The following is a 15,376-nucleotide window of genomic DNA, read 5'->3' as shown; positions in this document are numbered from 1 at the left end:
TCCGATAATATTTCAAGTTTTGCTTTTTTTATTTAATCTTTAATGTAGCTTCAGTTTATCTGTGTCTAAAGTAGTAATGCCTTGGGCTCTGGGTTATGGAGGGTTCTTTAACTTGCTTCTTTTTTTCCAGAGCTCTGGAGATCTGAACTGGCCTTTGTAGTTTCTCGGCTCCGTATTCCTGCGCTATGCTAGCAGTGCATATTCAGTTTCGCACCTATGAAATAATGCACAGGTGAAACATGACTCTGGACTCAGGACTCTGCCCACTATCTGTTTTTGTAAATAAAGTTTTACTGAAACATAGTCACGCGTATGTATGTGCAGTCTGTGGCAGCTTTCGTCCTGCAGCGGCAGCTGAATTGTCTACCATGGCAGAGTTGAACAGAGGCCCTAGGGCCCACAGAGCCTGAGCTATTTGCCATCTGAACTTTCACAGCGTGCCGACCTCTGCCCTAGATCCATGCACTCACAGCAAATACAGCAAATGCAGGGAGCAAAAGAGCATGTTAAGCAACGTTAAATGGACACAGTCAACAAAGGCAGAAAGTGAGAGTTTCAATGGGACCCAACACTCAATTCCTCCACTGATAAATTACAAAGGAGAAAAGGTGAGGCAGGGACTGCATAGAGCAGAAGAGATTTAAAGTACCTCCAGCAAAACAGCTGGAAGGAGAGGAACTTGCCTGATCCTGATTCAAACAAACCAGCAGACACTTTCAAAATATATGAGCGAGTGGTGTGCATTTGCGTATTTACTAGATATTTGATTAAACTAAGGAATTTGTCTTAGGTATGATGGCACTGGTATTAAGGTTGTTTTAAAATTCTTTGAGGCGGCAAGTCTATAGACAGAAAGCAGGTTAGTGATTGCTTAGAGCTATGGGAGGGGGAGGAAGAGAGGTTGCTGATGGGCATGTGGTTTCTCTTTGGAGTGATGAAAATCTTATAAAATTAGATGGTGGTGATGTGCACCAATGTGGCGATGTGTACAGATCCATAAATATACTAAAAAGCATTGAATTGTGTACTTTAAGTGGGTGAAGTTGGGCTTCCCTGATGGCGTAAGGGGTTAAAACAGAGCATTAATAAAGCCATCCGCAGCCACTGCAGCACGAGTTCGATCCCCAGCCAGGGAGGTGACCCACATGGCGCAGCAGACCTCTCCTGTCTCCCCTCTGTTCCCCTCAGCAGTGTATCTCGGTTAATCTGCCTGTTGTGCTCCCTGCTCTGTTTCTGGTGAATCTTCTCACATACACACACCCCCGCCACACCTCTGGCCTATACCCCAGTTCTTGTATGCATAAATAAATAAATCTTTAAAAAATATAAATGGGTGAAGTTTATGATACATAAGTTATATCTCAATAATGCTGTTGTTTAAAGCCCTCAATAGTAAAAGCAAAGAAAAAAAAATCACCTTATTCCCTAGGTCCTATCAATAGGTCTGAAACCCCCATGGAACTCTCCAAATCAAAGGATTTGGCCAAAATAGAGTGGCTGCCCTCTCACACAGTTACCTGGCTGGCACACAGCAAGAAGCAGCACCCCAGAAGTTCCTGCCCCAGACTACCTTCCCTGGATGTAGCTGGTGACTGCTTAGATGTAGCTAGTGTCCTGCCTAGATCAGTGAGTAACTGTGCCCAGTTTGGCTGTATTTAAACATGTCATTTGGAGTTGCTCGAGTTCAATTTCACCAACATCACATCACTAAACTGAAATATTGTCAAGTTTCATGAGAAAGGAAAGTTGGCAGGAACCAGGCCTCTGATGCATCTCACCCTCCGCGTGAGGAACACTTTCATTCACAATTGTCACTTAACAAAGAAATTCGGTTGGGCTCACTACCCCCTTACAGTTCAAGAGACAACAAAATGAGTGACTTGCCCAGGGTGTCACGACCAGCTCAAGATAGTCAAGGTGGCATCAGATCTCCTGAAGCCATGGGATTGGCGCACAGTGACATTCCTGTCCCTGTACCTGTGTGTAGCTGGTTTGTAGTAATGTGTATAGGTAGTGTGTATGTGTCTCGGGTGTGGGACACACTCCTAGGAGGCAGGGATGAAGTCGACAGTCTCCCCTTGGGTATAACATAGCAGCTTAAAGTTACTTTGCTCTGAGTTCATGATGACCCAGGTCCCGAAAACAGAGGAACAAGTTTGGGGATCAGGGGTGTCCAACACTTCTAGGGGGCCCAGCAGCAGGGGGCTGACGAAAACTCAGAGACCACCGACTGGTGAGTCTGGGCCTCCTGCACTCTCATCACAGCTGCTGAGAACTCCCCAGGAGATGTTTCTACGGTGTTCGGTGTTCACAAAGAGCTGCAGGGATCCCACAGGGAAGTCTCCCACACCCAATTCGGCTGCATGGACAGCGGTCACAGCCACGTACCAGAGCAGGGGTCCAGAGGCCCCTGCAAGCAGTGGGGTCTCTTGGCACTCTTGCAGGGTTAAAAATAGTCCAGGAACTCCTATGTGGCTGCCAGGCTTCTGACTTTGGAGAAAAAAGCCTTTTGCTTTATAATTGTCTCTATTCAAAAAATCAAACCAATAAACTTACAAAGAAGGGCAAAGCACAAAAAGTATTATCATTTTACTGAGAAGATAATCACAGTTGAAGTGATGAATGCATTTGATCTCAAACATGAGAACTGGATTTACTAGAAAGCCAAGAGGCAATTTGTTGTGTAACAGGATGACAGGGGCTTAGAGAAAGAATCTGGGATGGAGGCACGCAAGACCAGACACTGCAGGTGGGGGTAGAAATGATTAACATAGTCATTAAACCAGCTATAAAGATGAAAAATGCAGACCGCTGTGGAGAAAGCAAACTGCTGTAGAAAGTATCTGAGGAACTGACCAGAGGTGGGGGTATGGAGGCAGAGGGCCATGAGAGGGAATCACCGGTCCTTACAAATCAACCCAATCACACCCTGAAAGTGATTAATTTAACAATAGATAACAATTCCACAAAGAAATGAACCCCTCCTCCAAAGAAGAGCACTAGAGCAGAACAATTTCTGCCCTGGCACGATGCAGCTCTTTCTGCCCGCCTGTGTCTGTGCAAGTGTCCCTCCCTGCCTTCTAATAATAAATCTAACCTTTTTGGATATAAGCGAACACCTTTGTCTCTTTGGCAAACTTGCCGTGTGTCGCTGAAAGGGGAGCTCTGCTGAAACTTCTCAGAGGCAACCCAAGGACCCCACTTACTGAACCCAACACCTCTTCACAACATCTCATGTGACAAGGGCTTGGTAATTATTTTCACTAAATTTCTGCGCCATTTGGAAACCTCTCACAACTGGGTCTACGAATCATCATATTAAGTGACATCCATAGGCTTCCATGCCCAGAATACTGACTCCGAAAGCCACACTCATAGACAACTAGGAAATGGGAGAATGTCCTCAGTCATGTCACCCCGATCGGATATGAACATACACGTGTCACACAGCCCAAACTTCCCCTCCTGTGTGAGTTCCCTATTGCTGCAGTAATCCTACATAACAAACAACCAAGAACCTCAATGGCATCGGCGTTTATTGTTCACAGACCTAGAATCACGAAGGGGTTGCCGGGCAGCTCTGCTGGTCTTGGATAGACATACTCACAACTCTCGGGGTTGGTTATGCCAGGATAAATATTCTATGTGCTGTTCATTCTTACGCTGGCTGGCCCAGACATGTCCTGAGGAAGGCAACAGTGCAAAGGACCATTGTTCAAGTCCATTCCAAACCTCCTCTGGCATCCTGTCAGCTTACAGCCCGCTGGTCAAAGTGAGTGCCATGGCAAAAGGCACAGTCACATCACCTGGGTGGGACAGCACTGCCAAGTGACATAACTCGGGCACTGATAGAGTGATGAAGAAGTACGGCCTCCAGCAGAACTCAGCAGACTTCCTTACCCCCCGCACGGTGGGGCTACACGCCATAAGTTGGCTTCAGTACTTGAAAACTCATCTATCATCTTTCAACATCTTCTTTTTTTTAGATTAAAGAATCGCTTAGTTTTACAAGTCGCACCAGTTTCACCACTTGTGATATAAATACCACCTCCTCCTACTTGTTATCAGTTTCTCTCTTTTGAGCTTTCAAAGGCGCCATCTTTCTGGTAGGAAGAGATTCAGCCAATAAGACCGTGAACACTCATGCGCCTTCGCCTTCGCCTTCTCAGATGAATTGCTATTTTCTTTGTACGGTTATGTTGGCTTTCCCTCCCCACTCTGTCTGACCCCTTTGAATCATTCCCACTACTCTTTTTTGGGGGGAGAGGGGTAGAGGAACATTTTCCATTTCTAAAATTCTTCCTTAAAGTATGACCACCAGCAGCAGATCACACCTCAGTAGCCTGCTGATCTCGCTACCTCTCAGAGCACCTGCGCAAGAGCCCGTGGCATTTGGGGACCTCAGTACATGTGATCAGAAAATTGATGCAAGAGCCATTTCCCTCCCTTCTCACTGCCTTCCTGTCCAGGGAAATTCACACAAAATACACCAACACACCCTTCACCACAGCTCAAGCCAGGAGACGGTGGGCCCCTGCTTGCTTCTTGCCTTCAAAGATTTTCACTTTCCTTTAAAAGGGCCTGTGCTTAGCTGAAGTTTGACCATACTTTGTAATGCATGCCCTTTCGTTTTTTGGCCTTTGATCTAATCAGCCAGTGCAATTAAGAAATGATAGTACTTAATAATCCAGAGATGATTTCAACAAATATCACTACATCTCATCCTATCACTTGCCTTTCATGCCCCTTGGGCGATCATAACCACTCCCACTTATGACACTAATGTCTGATGGTCCCTTGTGTTCACAAGCATCGAGCACCACTTAGGTGGTTTTGTGTATTAATTCAAAATTCACAGTGACCCTAGGAGGCAGATGTGAGTGTTATGTTCTGTATCACAGATGCAAACACTAAGGTACCGAGAGGTTAATTACCTAGTTCCAGGAGACCCAGCTAGAAAGCGGTGAAGTCAGGATCTACACCCAGACAGTCTGGCTCCAGTGCCCATTATTAGGCAGAATGCTGGGGTACCCTCACCACCACCCATTCCCCCATCATCCGAGAAGGAAAACAAATGCAGCGTACACTCTGGGCACCTCTAACAGAGATCAAATAAAGAGCGTGGGGGTGGGGAGCGGTGGAGGGGGCAGTAAGAAACACTGTGGAGATGAAGAGAGGTAAGACCAATATATGAAACAAGAAAAAAGAAGATCTCCTATGTCAACACTGGCCGATGGAAATCTCCAGGATTTCTTTGACCTTTTGAAAAATTTAAAAAGTTCTCCAGAGGGATTTCTATTGAGGCAGAAGTTACCAAAGTTGACCTGTCGAGTCAATGGCAATACTTTATTTTTTCTAATTAAAATAATGAATTTTATTTAAAAAAATATTTGTTTATTTTAAAATACAAGCAATATAAAAACTAATAATGGGATATCTTAGATTACTTTCCCCCGTAAAACCTTCAAGAACCCACTTTGTGTGTGGGTTTTTTTTATTTTTAAAACTTCACTTTTTAGAGTTTTAGGTTCACAATAGATTTGAGAGGAAGGTCTGGAGAGTTCCCATATGCCTCGTGCACACCAAGCCTCCCACACACAGTCTCCCCCACTAGGAACATCACTCGCCAGACGGGTGCCTTGTTTACCTAGGACGACCCTGCACTGACATTACCATCATCACTCAGAGGCCATCGTTTACCCTAGCATTCCCTCTTGGCATGGAACATTCTGCATTTGGACAGATATCTAATGGCATGCACCCATCATTATAATATCCTGCAGAGTATTTTCACTGCTCTAAAAGCCCCTGTGCTGTGGCTCTCTTTCCCTTGCCCGTCTAACCCCAGGGAAGTACTGATATTTTTTATTGTCCCCATAGTTTTGCAATGAAAGTGATTTAATTTAAATCTGCAACCCACTAATCATTTGAAAAAATAAGCTCCTAAGCTACATTTTTGAATGAATAGATTGCTGAACAAGTGCCACAGTCATCCTTTATTAAATCACGTTGCTCAATTTTCTGGCACTAAACATGTAAGGATACCACTTTGGGATCTGCGACAGAAGGAAATCCTAAACCCTTGTCAAACAAAGCATCTCACTTTGCTGGGGCGTTCTGAGATTTGACAGAACCGGTTTAACGATGGCTTTCCTTGCAGGGCTCTGGATGGATTCTGTGACCTTTAGAAGTGCCTCAGCAGTCCATGTCAAAGAAAGAAGGAATTCCCAAATCAGCCTCACTCCGCTCAGAGTTTCATTACTAGCTAGCCCTTTCACTAAGCCTCCGCTTGCATTTTCAGTTACTGTATCATTGTAGACTCTTTAGAGATTCCTATTGACATTGCAGGCTTCAAGCAATCATTAGCATCTCTACGAAGTGCGCTGAAGCCCTGACTATGATGACAATGGTGGTAGCACTTTCCACAGCCTGTCCACTGATTTCCAAGAATCTGGACTGAGACCAGTGAATTATTTGGTAACAATTTCCCAAATAAAGCAACCCCAAGGTCAATTCATTCTAGGACTCCAGAATCAGAAATACTGAGGTAAACATCCAACTTCACAGCTCAGAATATTTCTTTGATTTCCCTTTTCAGTTTCAGGAACAGTCATCTAATCTCTAAGAAGCAACAAATGCCCCTATGCAGCCATGAGCACTCACCATCTTTTGGACATTCTCTTCGGTGATATTGGTGTTATAGTCCCAGGAAGCAAGCGAACTCTTATAAGACACCTCTTCAGCTTCAGTGTTAAAAGTGTTCAAAAAGGCCTTGGCTTCATCCTCAGTGGTTGTCTGAGCAGTGGCTACAGCAACAAGGCTGAGAAGGAGCCAGGAAAAGCCTGACATCTTTCCCTGTGCACCAAGCTCCCATCCACTGAAGAACTTTCCCTAGAGCCAAACCTCTTCATGAGTTGTTCTCTCTCGTCAGCCTTTGAACTTGGGTTGGGCACTGAGCAGGGAAGACGGAAAAAAAAAAAAAGAAGAAGAAACAGTAAACAATCTGCTGAACCAACATAAAGTTCATCCTGGAGAGGACAGATATGTAAACAGATTTTAGAATGATTTTTACAGTAAATCAAATAAACAAATGTTATTCATTAATCCTAGAGAATCATAATTCCCCTTGCACATTATGGTCAAATCAAAACTTGTACATTTGGTTAATATGTTCCTAAAAAGCTGTTACATATACACTGAGAGTGTTATAATTTTACAGTGACCAAAGAAGTTTCAAATTAGGGGTCCTGGGGGTAATGTTTGTACTTATAGATTTTTCAGACAATTCTTTACTAGTCACTTATGCCCTCACTCTTTTTTTTTAATTTCATGTTCATATACACAGACACTATCTACTTGGTTAGCATTTTCCCTTCCTAATGAAACAACTACCCTTGTCATTATGGAATTCATTTTTTTTTCTGATACATTTTCATTTCCATGACCATTTTTAAAAATTACAAGAACTCTCCACCCCACATTTCTACTCACTTGATCTGCTTTGGGAAAACTTTAAAGGGCTCATTTTCTATAGTTTAGATGACCACACTGAACACTGGTTCTATGCCTGTCTGCATTGGCTCCTCCTTCCCTTTCACTTACCTGTTCGAAACTCAGTCAGGGTCACAAGGAAATAAGAATACCTTCATGCTGCATGAAATTCAAGGAGTGTCAGTGTCAAGTGCTCATCACCCATATACCATGGTGGGGGGGTCGTGGCCCCGTAGAATTCGAAGAGACATCAGCACTCACAGTAACAGAGCTCACGAACTGCATCTGTGTCTTCATCCCCAGGGAGCAGGTATAAGAGTCACAGGTGACAGACAGGTGCCCCTTTAAATGGCAAGGCTAAGGGCCTGCTTCATGGTGATTATGAAAGCTTTGCACAGAGAACACATTTCTTCACCTAGAAAAACAAGTCTTCCAGGGCCAGGTGAAATGGCAGTAACCAAGCCCTTAAAAAAGTTTCCTCTACAACAGCCCAAATGCCCAAAAACAGATGACTGGATCAAGAAGATGTGGTACATATACACCATGGAATATTACTCAGCATTCAAAAAAGATAAACACATGCCATTTGCAGCAACATGGATGGCGCTGGAAGGGATCATGCTCAGCGAAATAAGCCAGAAAGAAAAAGAAAAATACCGGATGGTCTCACTCATAGCAGGAATCTAGAAAACTTAAATAAGGGACCAGGAAAATGAATAACTATAAGAAAGTGAAAATCAAAATCAACAAAAAACTATGAACCAGGGACAGTTTTTGGGGAGTGGGAGGCGGGAGGGGAGGGATTGGGGACAGAATGGGGGGGTTGCAAATGTATGGGGAATATAAAAATAAAATTTATTATTTAAATAAAATAAAATAAAAAGTTTCCTCTACTTTCCCTTATTCCTGCATTGTACCTATTATTGTATCTTAAGAAATAAGTAAGTGCCCAAGTGCTTTTTAGGTAAACAGTTCGTATCGCCAGCATATGGATCAGGAAATGGCTAAACCTTAGTCAGCTAAGAAGCGGGAGAGTTAGAGCACAGAGGCGAGCAGCATGGTCTTAAGAGTTAGGGGCTTCAGCTAAGTGTGAGCAATAGTGCAAGAGCAGAAGTAAATAATGAAGGTGCAGAGAATGAGCATCGGGGGACATGTGCCTTTGGTGAAGGTGATGGATTTGCTTCTGCCACATCCAAAATAGGTGGGCTCTCACTACCTCTGATGTGAATTGAAACACATGATCCTAATAAAGTAATTGATAAATTTAAATAATTATGATAAAGAATGTTAAAGAAAGAGGTGTGTGTGTGGGGGGGATATTAGTGACATTTCAGTAGGCTACTCCCCACAGTTGAAAAAATTGAGACCCAGTGGCTACTCACAGGGGTTAGGAGAAAAAACAGACCAGAGATGGCTACTAGCAGGCAAGGCTCTGAACAAAGAGTTGGAATGTTTCTTGAATAAAAGGTGAAATAAAATTCCACTCAAGTCACTTCCTGAATGAAATTCTTGAATGGATTTAAAGAAAGAAAAGGAGAGGGAGTAGTCCAACTTCAATTCAGTGAGGCAGAAAATAACATTAGCGTGATCAAACTGAAATGGACAAAGCAGGATATGAAATCTGAACACTAAAACTGATTGACAATGAGCCTGAGATAACAGTGAGTCAGGAAAATTCCAGAAGCCAAGAGACTTTGCAAAGCAAGGGGGTGATACTGTAGGAGAACTGGCGCATCACAGCCAACTTTGCCCAGGAGAGTTCTCTCCCAGCCCATTCTGTGAGCGGGAAGAATTTACTTGAGACCAAGGGGATGGGGCCCAGAAAACCAACTGACCTAAAGAAACGGATTGTCTTGGGGAATGAAGAACCAGAAAAAAATTAGGAGACCAGAAATGCAAGAAACATGCTCTACTTTTCACAAAGGTTGGAGGGTGAGTTTCATAAAATGTGGTTGGCACTTGGAAAATTTATCTCTGGTCCTACTTATATATATCGAGGAATTCACTAGAAACACGTTAGCTGCCTGCCTCATTTCCTTTCTGATAAAAGAATAGAATAGTTTTTTCAAAAAAAGATGCAGCCCAGTTTATCTTCCATTACCAGATTTAACAAAATGTAAAGTTGTATGACTAGATCTAAATTTCCCACACAACCACACATTACAGGATCAGGCAGTCTTCAGTCTTCTAAAGATCAAGAGTTCATGTTCAGAACAACAAGAATCTTGATTCAATAATTACTTATTCTGGTCCAACCACTATGGAGAGCTGTGTGGAGATTTCTGGACCTACTAAACATAGAGCTTCCATATGATCCAGCAATTCCACTCCTAGGTATTTACCCAAAGGACACAGAAACATCAATTTCAAAGAACACCTGCACCCCTATGTTTATTGCAGCACTGTTTACAATAGCTAAGCTTTGGAAACAACCCAAATGCCCAAAAACAGATGACTGGATCAAGAAGATGTGGTACATATACACCATGGAATATTACTCAGCATTCAAAAAAGATAAACACATGCCATTTGCAGCAACATGGATGGCGCTGGAAGGGATCATGCTCAGCGAAATAAGCCAGAAAGAAAAAGAAAAATACCGGATGGTCTCACTCATAGCAGGAACCTAGAAAACTTAAATAAGGGACCAGGAAAATGAATAACTATAAGAAAGAAAAAATCAAAATCAACAAACAACTATGAACCAGAGACACTCCACAGAGGGTGGGGGCGGGGAGGGGAGGGATTGGGGACAGAATGGGGGGGTTGCAAATGTATGGGGAATATAAAAATAAAAAATTATATAAAAATAAATAAATAAATAATAATTACTTATTAGCTACCACCAGAATATGCCAGACACTGTTCTCGATACTGGATATATATTAATGACTGGGCCAGGAAAAGCTCCTGTGGACATCATACTATGAGATGGGTAAAGAGAAGAAAGAAAGAGCCTATGGGAAATGCTCTGACTTTACAATAGCAAGCAGGTAAGGAGGATGGTGAATAATGGGGTGGGGGTGAGAAGGTAACACCTGAGCAGTGACTTAAAGCAAGGGATGAAAGCCATGTGGATAACGGGGCAAAGGCTGTTCCAGGCAGAGGAAACAGCCAGTGCAAAGAGTGTACGCAAGTGTCAAGAACAACAAAGGCCATTGTTGCTGGAGCCGGTGTGTAAGGGAGGCTGGCAGGAAGTGAGGATGGAAAGGAAGCTGGAGCCACACCAGGAGGGTCTCAGAGACAATTGTAGAACTTTGGCTTTTACTCCAGGCAATGTGGGAGACATTAGAGGGTTTCAAACAGGGAAGTGATCTGGTGAAAGTCGTAGCTGGATCACTCTCACTGCTGGTCAGGGAACAAACACTGAAAGGTTAAGGCTGGAAGCTGGGAGGCCAGTCAGAGAGCGACTATAGCCCAGTCAAGTATTCTGACTAGAAGCTTGAAATCAGCTATCAGCTCAACTGGGCTGCCCAACCAAAGGTAAATTATAGGTTTGTTAATAGAAATATTAGATACACAGTAATTTAGGGCATCCTACCATTTCTAAGAACCACGGTTTTAGAGAGACATAGGAGTGTATCTGGAGGACAGTGAAGAGAGCAGCTGGGCCAAACACAATGTCATCTGAAGTACAGGGAAGACACGTGGGACTGTCCTTTAGAAGACTCTGGGCGCCGCGGATTCACTCTCCCACGTGTTCACTGTGTAGTCTGAGGTGGGTCCTGTTCCTCCCACACCGAACTCCCTCGTTTCCAAGCTGATAACACTGTTACACCATCTCGCAGGGAAGTTCTAAGTATTACATAAATGAGTGCATGAGAATACAGGGAAGAGTATTGGTGGCTTAGGAATCAAAGTTATCCGAAACAAGGAAAACTACGTAATAATTAGGAGACTTTGAGAAGTGAGGGAGGATGGGAAAACTGTCCATTCTGGCTCCTTAGAAAAGCTGTCATAGTCTGAGAAGAAGCAGGCCCACATTAGCAAGACTAAAATGTACTGCTTTTATTACACCACTTTTGCATTTTTAAACCATTTAAGGTAGAAATATTTCTAAAACATATTCCAGTCTCATCAGAATGTTGCCTGAACATTATCTTACGAGTCTTTTTTTCTTTTTCAAATGACTCAGTATCATCATCTTGAAAACGGTTTACTGCGGGCCTATAATGTGACCGTGTCTCCAGGACTTGACAATAAATGACTGCAAACAGCTTGACTGCAATTAAATCTGCTGTCTCTGCAGGTTCTGAATTTGCTGTCACTTCTGGAAGGATCTACTTCTAGTAGCCCTACCCACCACAAATTCCCTCCCTATTTCTGATCTGCTAAAATCTAAATGGAAACCAGATAACCTTGGGCTTCAATCTGAAAGCTTCCTCTTCATATAGGCTCAGTCCCGAGGGTGGGTCTTCACTCTGCTGAGCAAAGTGCATAGACTTTGAGATCCATATTCCCTTACTGTTCAACCTTTTATATACATTTCCAAATGAGTCATAAAATGGTGGGGTTGTCAAATAGCTATAGCAAAAACTTCCTCTAGCTTCCCAAGTTGAGAGGATAACTTTGGTAAATTTCAGAGGGAAAAAAAAAGAGATGTTTCATGCAATTTCTGACAGAAAGAAGGAATGATATCAGGGATATAAAGAATAGAAATATAAAGATATTTAAAGCTTTCCATGAGCAAGAATTTTTCATTTTGTACAATTGGTTGTGACCACATACTGATGACACAAAGCAAGTCTATAAGTACTTTACAGAAAATGACATTTACATTCTAGTTGCATAGCAGCCACTTGAACAGACAGAGCAAAGATAATCTTCATGAACCAAAATGACAAATATTTTCTTTTTCTTTTTTTTTTTAGAATTTTTTTTTTATAGAGGCATGTTTTATTTATTTATTTGTTTGTTTGTTTGTTTATACATGCACTGGATATAGTCAGAAGCGCGGGAGGGTGAGAGAATTCACCAGAGCCAGGGCGGGGAGCAGAGCAGGCAGAAGGACCGAAGCACACCGCTGAGGGGAGCAGCGGGCGGCAGGAGAGGTCTGCGCGCCATGTGGGACCCTCCTCCGGTGGCCGGGGAGCAGCCGGGGATCGAACCGGCGCGGCAGAGGCCGCGGGCAGCTTCGCAACCCGGCGCTCAACCGCTGCGCCACCGGGGAAGCCCCAAAATGACAAATATTTTCAACAGACATACAATTCAAATTTGTGGAGACAAACTGGATCCCAGGAAGGTTGCTTGTCATTACTGGTCAGGATTTATGAGAGCACAGTGTCCGTCATATAACCCCAATTTCTTTCCATACTCACACTATATCTAGGGCCTTAGAAGCAAAACTTGAACCTTCATCCTAAGTGATTTTTTCAGTTAAGACCAAGAGGAAAAGATCTTTTTTTGGGGTCCCAATGTACAGGAAAATATTACACAGTCCAAATCTCAGGAGGAAAACAGGGTAGACAGATGAAGGGAAAAATCACTTGAAACAACCCCTGTCCTTCAGAGGAGCCCTGCATGGACTGAACAGGGAAGTGATAAAAGAGGTTTCCAGGAACTTGGCCAGAGCATCACATTTACTCCCTGTGGGCTCAAGATCACAGGGAGATTGAGTTGAGACAAGATGCAGGTTCAGAGAGGGCAGCTAACATGAAAGATAGTCATGGTCAAGTGTCAGCCCCAGTCCAAGTCAAGGCCAAAACATTGATGGGCATTCGAAGCATACAATGCTTTGGAGCCAGTGCCCGCCTCTTACTTAGAGCCTGAGGGTGGCTGAAGACTTTGACACTTTGCTTAATATTTCTGAACTGACTAAATATATTAGCATAAATCTTCATCCTTTTTGGCCTCTACCTCAGTTTTCAAACTGAGTATAAGAGCCATGTTTTCTGATTCCACCAGAAGTGTTCAACAGTGGTTGTCTTCTTGGGGTCCAGCAGGCTCCTCTTGGTGACGTCACTGTGCCCTTCTCTCCTCTCCTTCTAAGGGATTTGCCTGGTCTGACCCATCAACGGGGCTTGGTCAAAGCTAGTTGTTGTTTCCAGCGCCAATCTTCTCACGCATTCAGAGAGTGCTTCCCACCAAGTTGAAGGGGGAGAACTCACAGAGAGGTAATGGAACAATACCCAGGCGGAGCCAGTTGTACTAAATCCAAGCTTGGTCCTAGGAATGCTGATCGAGGTTATAATCTCTCAACCTTACTAAATACATTTTTTACTTCCTACCAAGCTGACAACTCAGAATTGTTTAAATAGTAGAACTCTTGACAATTTGAATGATGTCATCTTGATACAAGATAGTACTTTTGGATCTCAGTGATAGCCAATGTTTTAACATTGGCTTTTATAAGATCAGGAAAAGTCCCAGTAGTCTCTTCAACGATGAAGCCACTAAACAATTATGAAAATTGAAAACTTGAGAATGTACTTGGAGGAACACTCGCACACACTGAGTATCCTCTGCATAGCCTTTTCACTGGATTTGGTGGTTAGTATTGTCCAAAACTTTTTTTGCCTCTCCCACTGCAACAAAGGAATTGCCTTACAATTAACTGGGGAGTAGGAGTCAGTTGCAGCTCACTGGGCAGCTTGATGGTCTTCAGAAGCTGATTCACCAACAGTGCAGAAGAGCAAACTGGTTCAACCACTATGGAGAGCTGTGTGGAGATTTCTGGACCTACTAAACATAGAGCTTCCATAGGATCCAGCAATTCCACTCCTAGGTATTTACCCAAAGGACACAGAAACATCAATTCCAAAGAACACCTGCACCCCTATGTTTATAGCAGCACTGTTTACAATAGCTAAGCTTTGGATACAGCCCAAATGCCCAAAAATAGATGACTGGATCAAGAAGATGTGGTACATATATACCATGGAATATTACTCAGCATTCAAAAAGATAAACACATGCAATTTGCAGCAACATGGATGGCGCTGGAAGGGATCATGCTCAGCGAAATAAGCCAGAAAGAAAAAGAAAAATACCGGATGGTCTCACTCATAGCAGGAATCTAGAAAACTTAAATAAGGGACCAGGAAAATGAATAACTATAAGAAAGTGAAAATCAAAATCAACAAAAATCTATGAACCAGAGACACTTTTGGGGGGGGTGGAGGGAGGGGAGGGATTGGGGTCAAAATGGGGGGGGGGTTGAAATTGTATGGGGAATATAAAAATAAAATTTATTATAAAAAAAAAAGTTTTCATACAGAAGCTGATTCAGAATCCTCCTGAGTTTATTTGGTCAAGAATTTTTTTAGGCCCAAGTTCCATGAAAATTCAATATGAACCTAAAAATCAGGGATAACTTTTACATTTCTATTAAGATGTTTCTGGGAGACCTATGATGTTTTAGAGACATGAGGAATTCTTGAGATACTTTTGGTAGTCTAGATCCATAACTGAAAGCAACATTCTTCATGGAAAACGATCAGTTAGGGGAAAAATATTCATCTATTATTCAGTTGGGATTTCCACTCTGACACTTAGCTAAGGAGAAATTTTCTGGTAATCAAAAACCAGACAGGGCCTCCCCTGGTGGTGCAGGCGGTTGAGCGCAGCGCTGTGAAGCTGTCTGCAGACTCTGCAGCATCGGTTTGATCCCAGCCGGCCGGCGAGGGTCCCACATGGCGGGGCAGATGTCTCTTGTCTTGCCCATTGCTCCCCTCAGCAGTATATTTCGTCAGTCTGCCTGTTCTGATCCCCACTCTGTCTCTGATGAATCCTCTCACTCTCCCGCGATTCTGGCCTGTACCCTGGTTCTTGTATAAATAAATAAATAAATGTAAAAAAAAAAAAAAAAAAACCAGACATAACAAGGCCCAGGACAAGACAATGCTTGCCCTAAGACATCCACCAGAGAGCATTAGTCATTGGTAAT

General features: G+C 43.1%; 1 protein-coding gene across 1 annotated transcript in view; it reads right to left on the bottom strand.

Annotated features, from left to right (window-relative positions):
* The window catches only part of ACE2 (angiotensin converting enzyme 2), a 43,529-nt gene extending 36,628 nt beyond the window's left edge, over positions 1-6,901 (bottom strand). Inside the window, exon 1 of the mRNA XM_037513124.2 lies at positions 6,664-6,901. Within this exon, the coding sequence (XP_037369021.1) occupies positions 6,664-6,849 (186 nt within the window). The 5' untranslated portion in view covers positions 6,850-6,901. The remainder of the gene's footprint in view (positions 1-6,663) is intronic.
* Between the last annotated feature and the right edge of the window lie 8,475 nt (positions 6,902-15,376).

The sequence above is a fragment of the Talpa occidentalis genome, unplaced genomic scaffold (assembly GCF_014898055.3).
Source record: "Talpa occidentalis isolate TD23 unplaced genomic scaffold, MPIMG_talOcc4v2.1 talOcc4.15, whole genome shotgun sequence".
In the NCBI taxonomy this organism is placed as follows: Eukaryota; Metazoa; Chordata; class Mammalia; order Eulipotyphla; family Talpidae; genus Talpa; species Talpa occidentalis.
The sequence above is the reverse complement of the archived record's forward strand: the minus strand, read 5'-3'. Positions and strand labels throughout refer to the sequence as shown.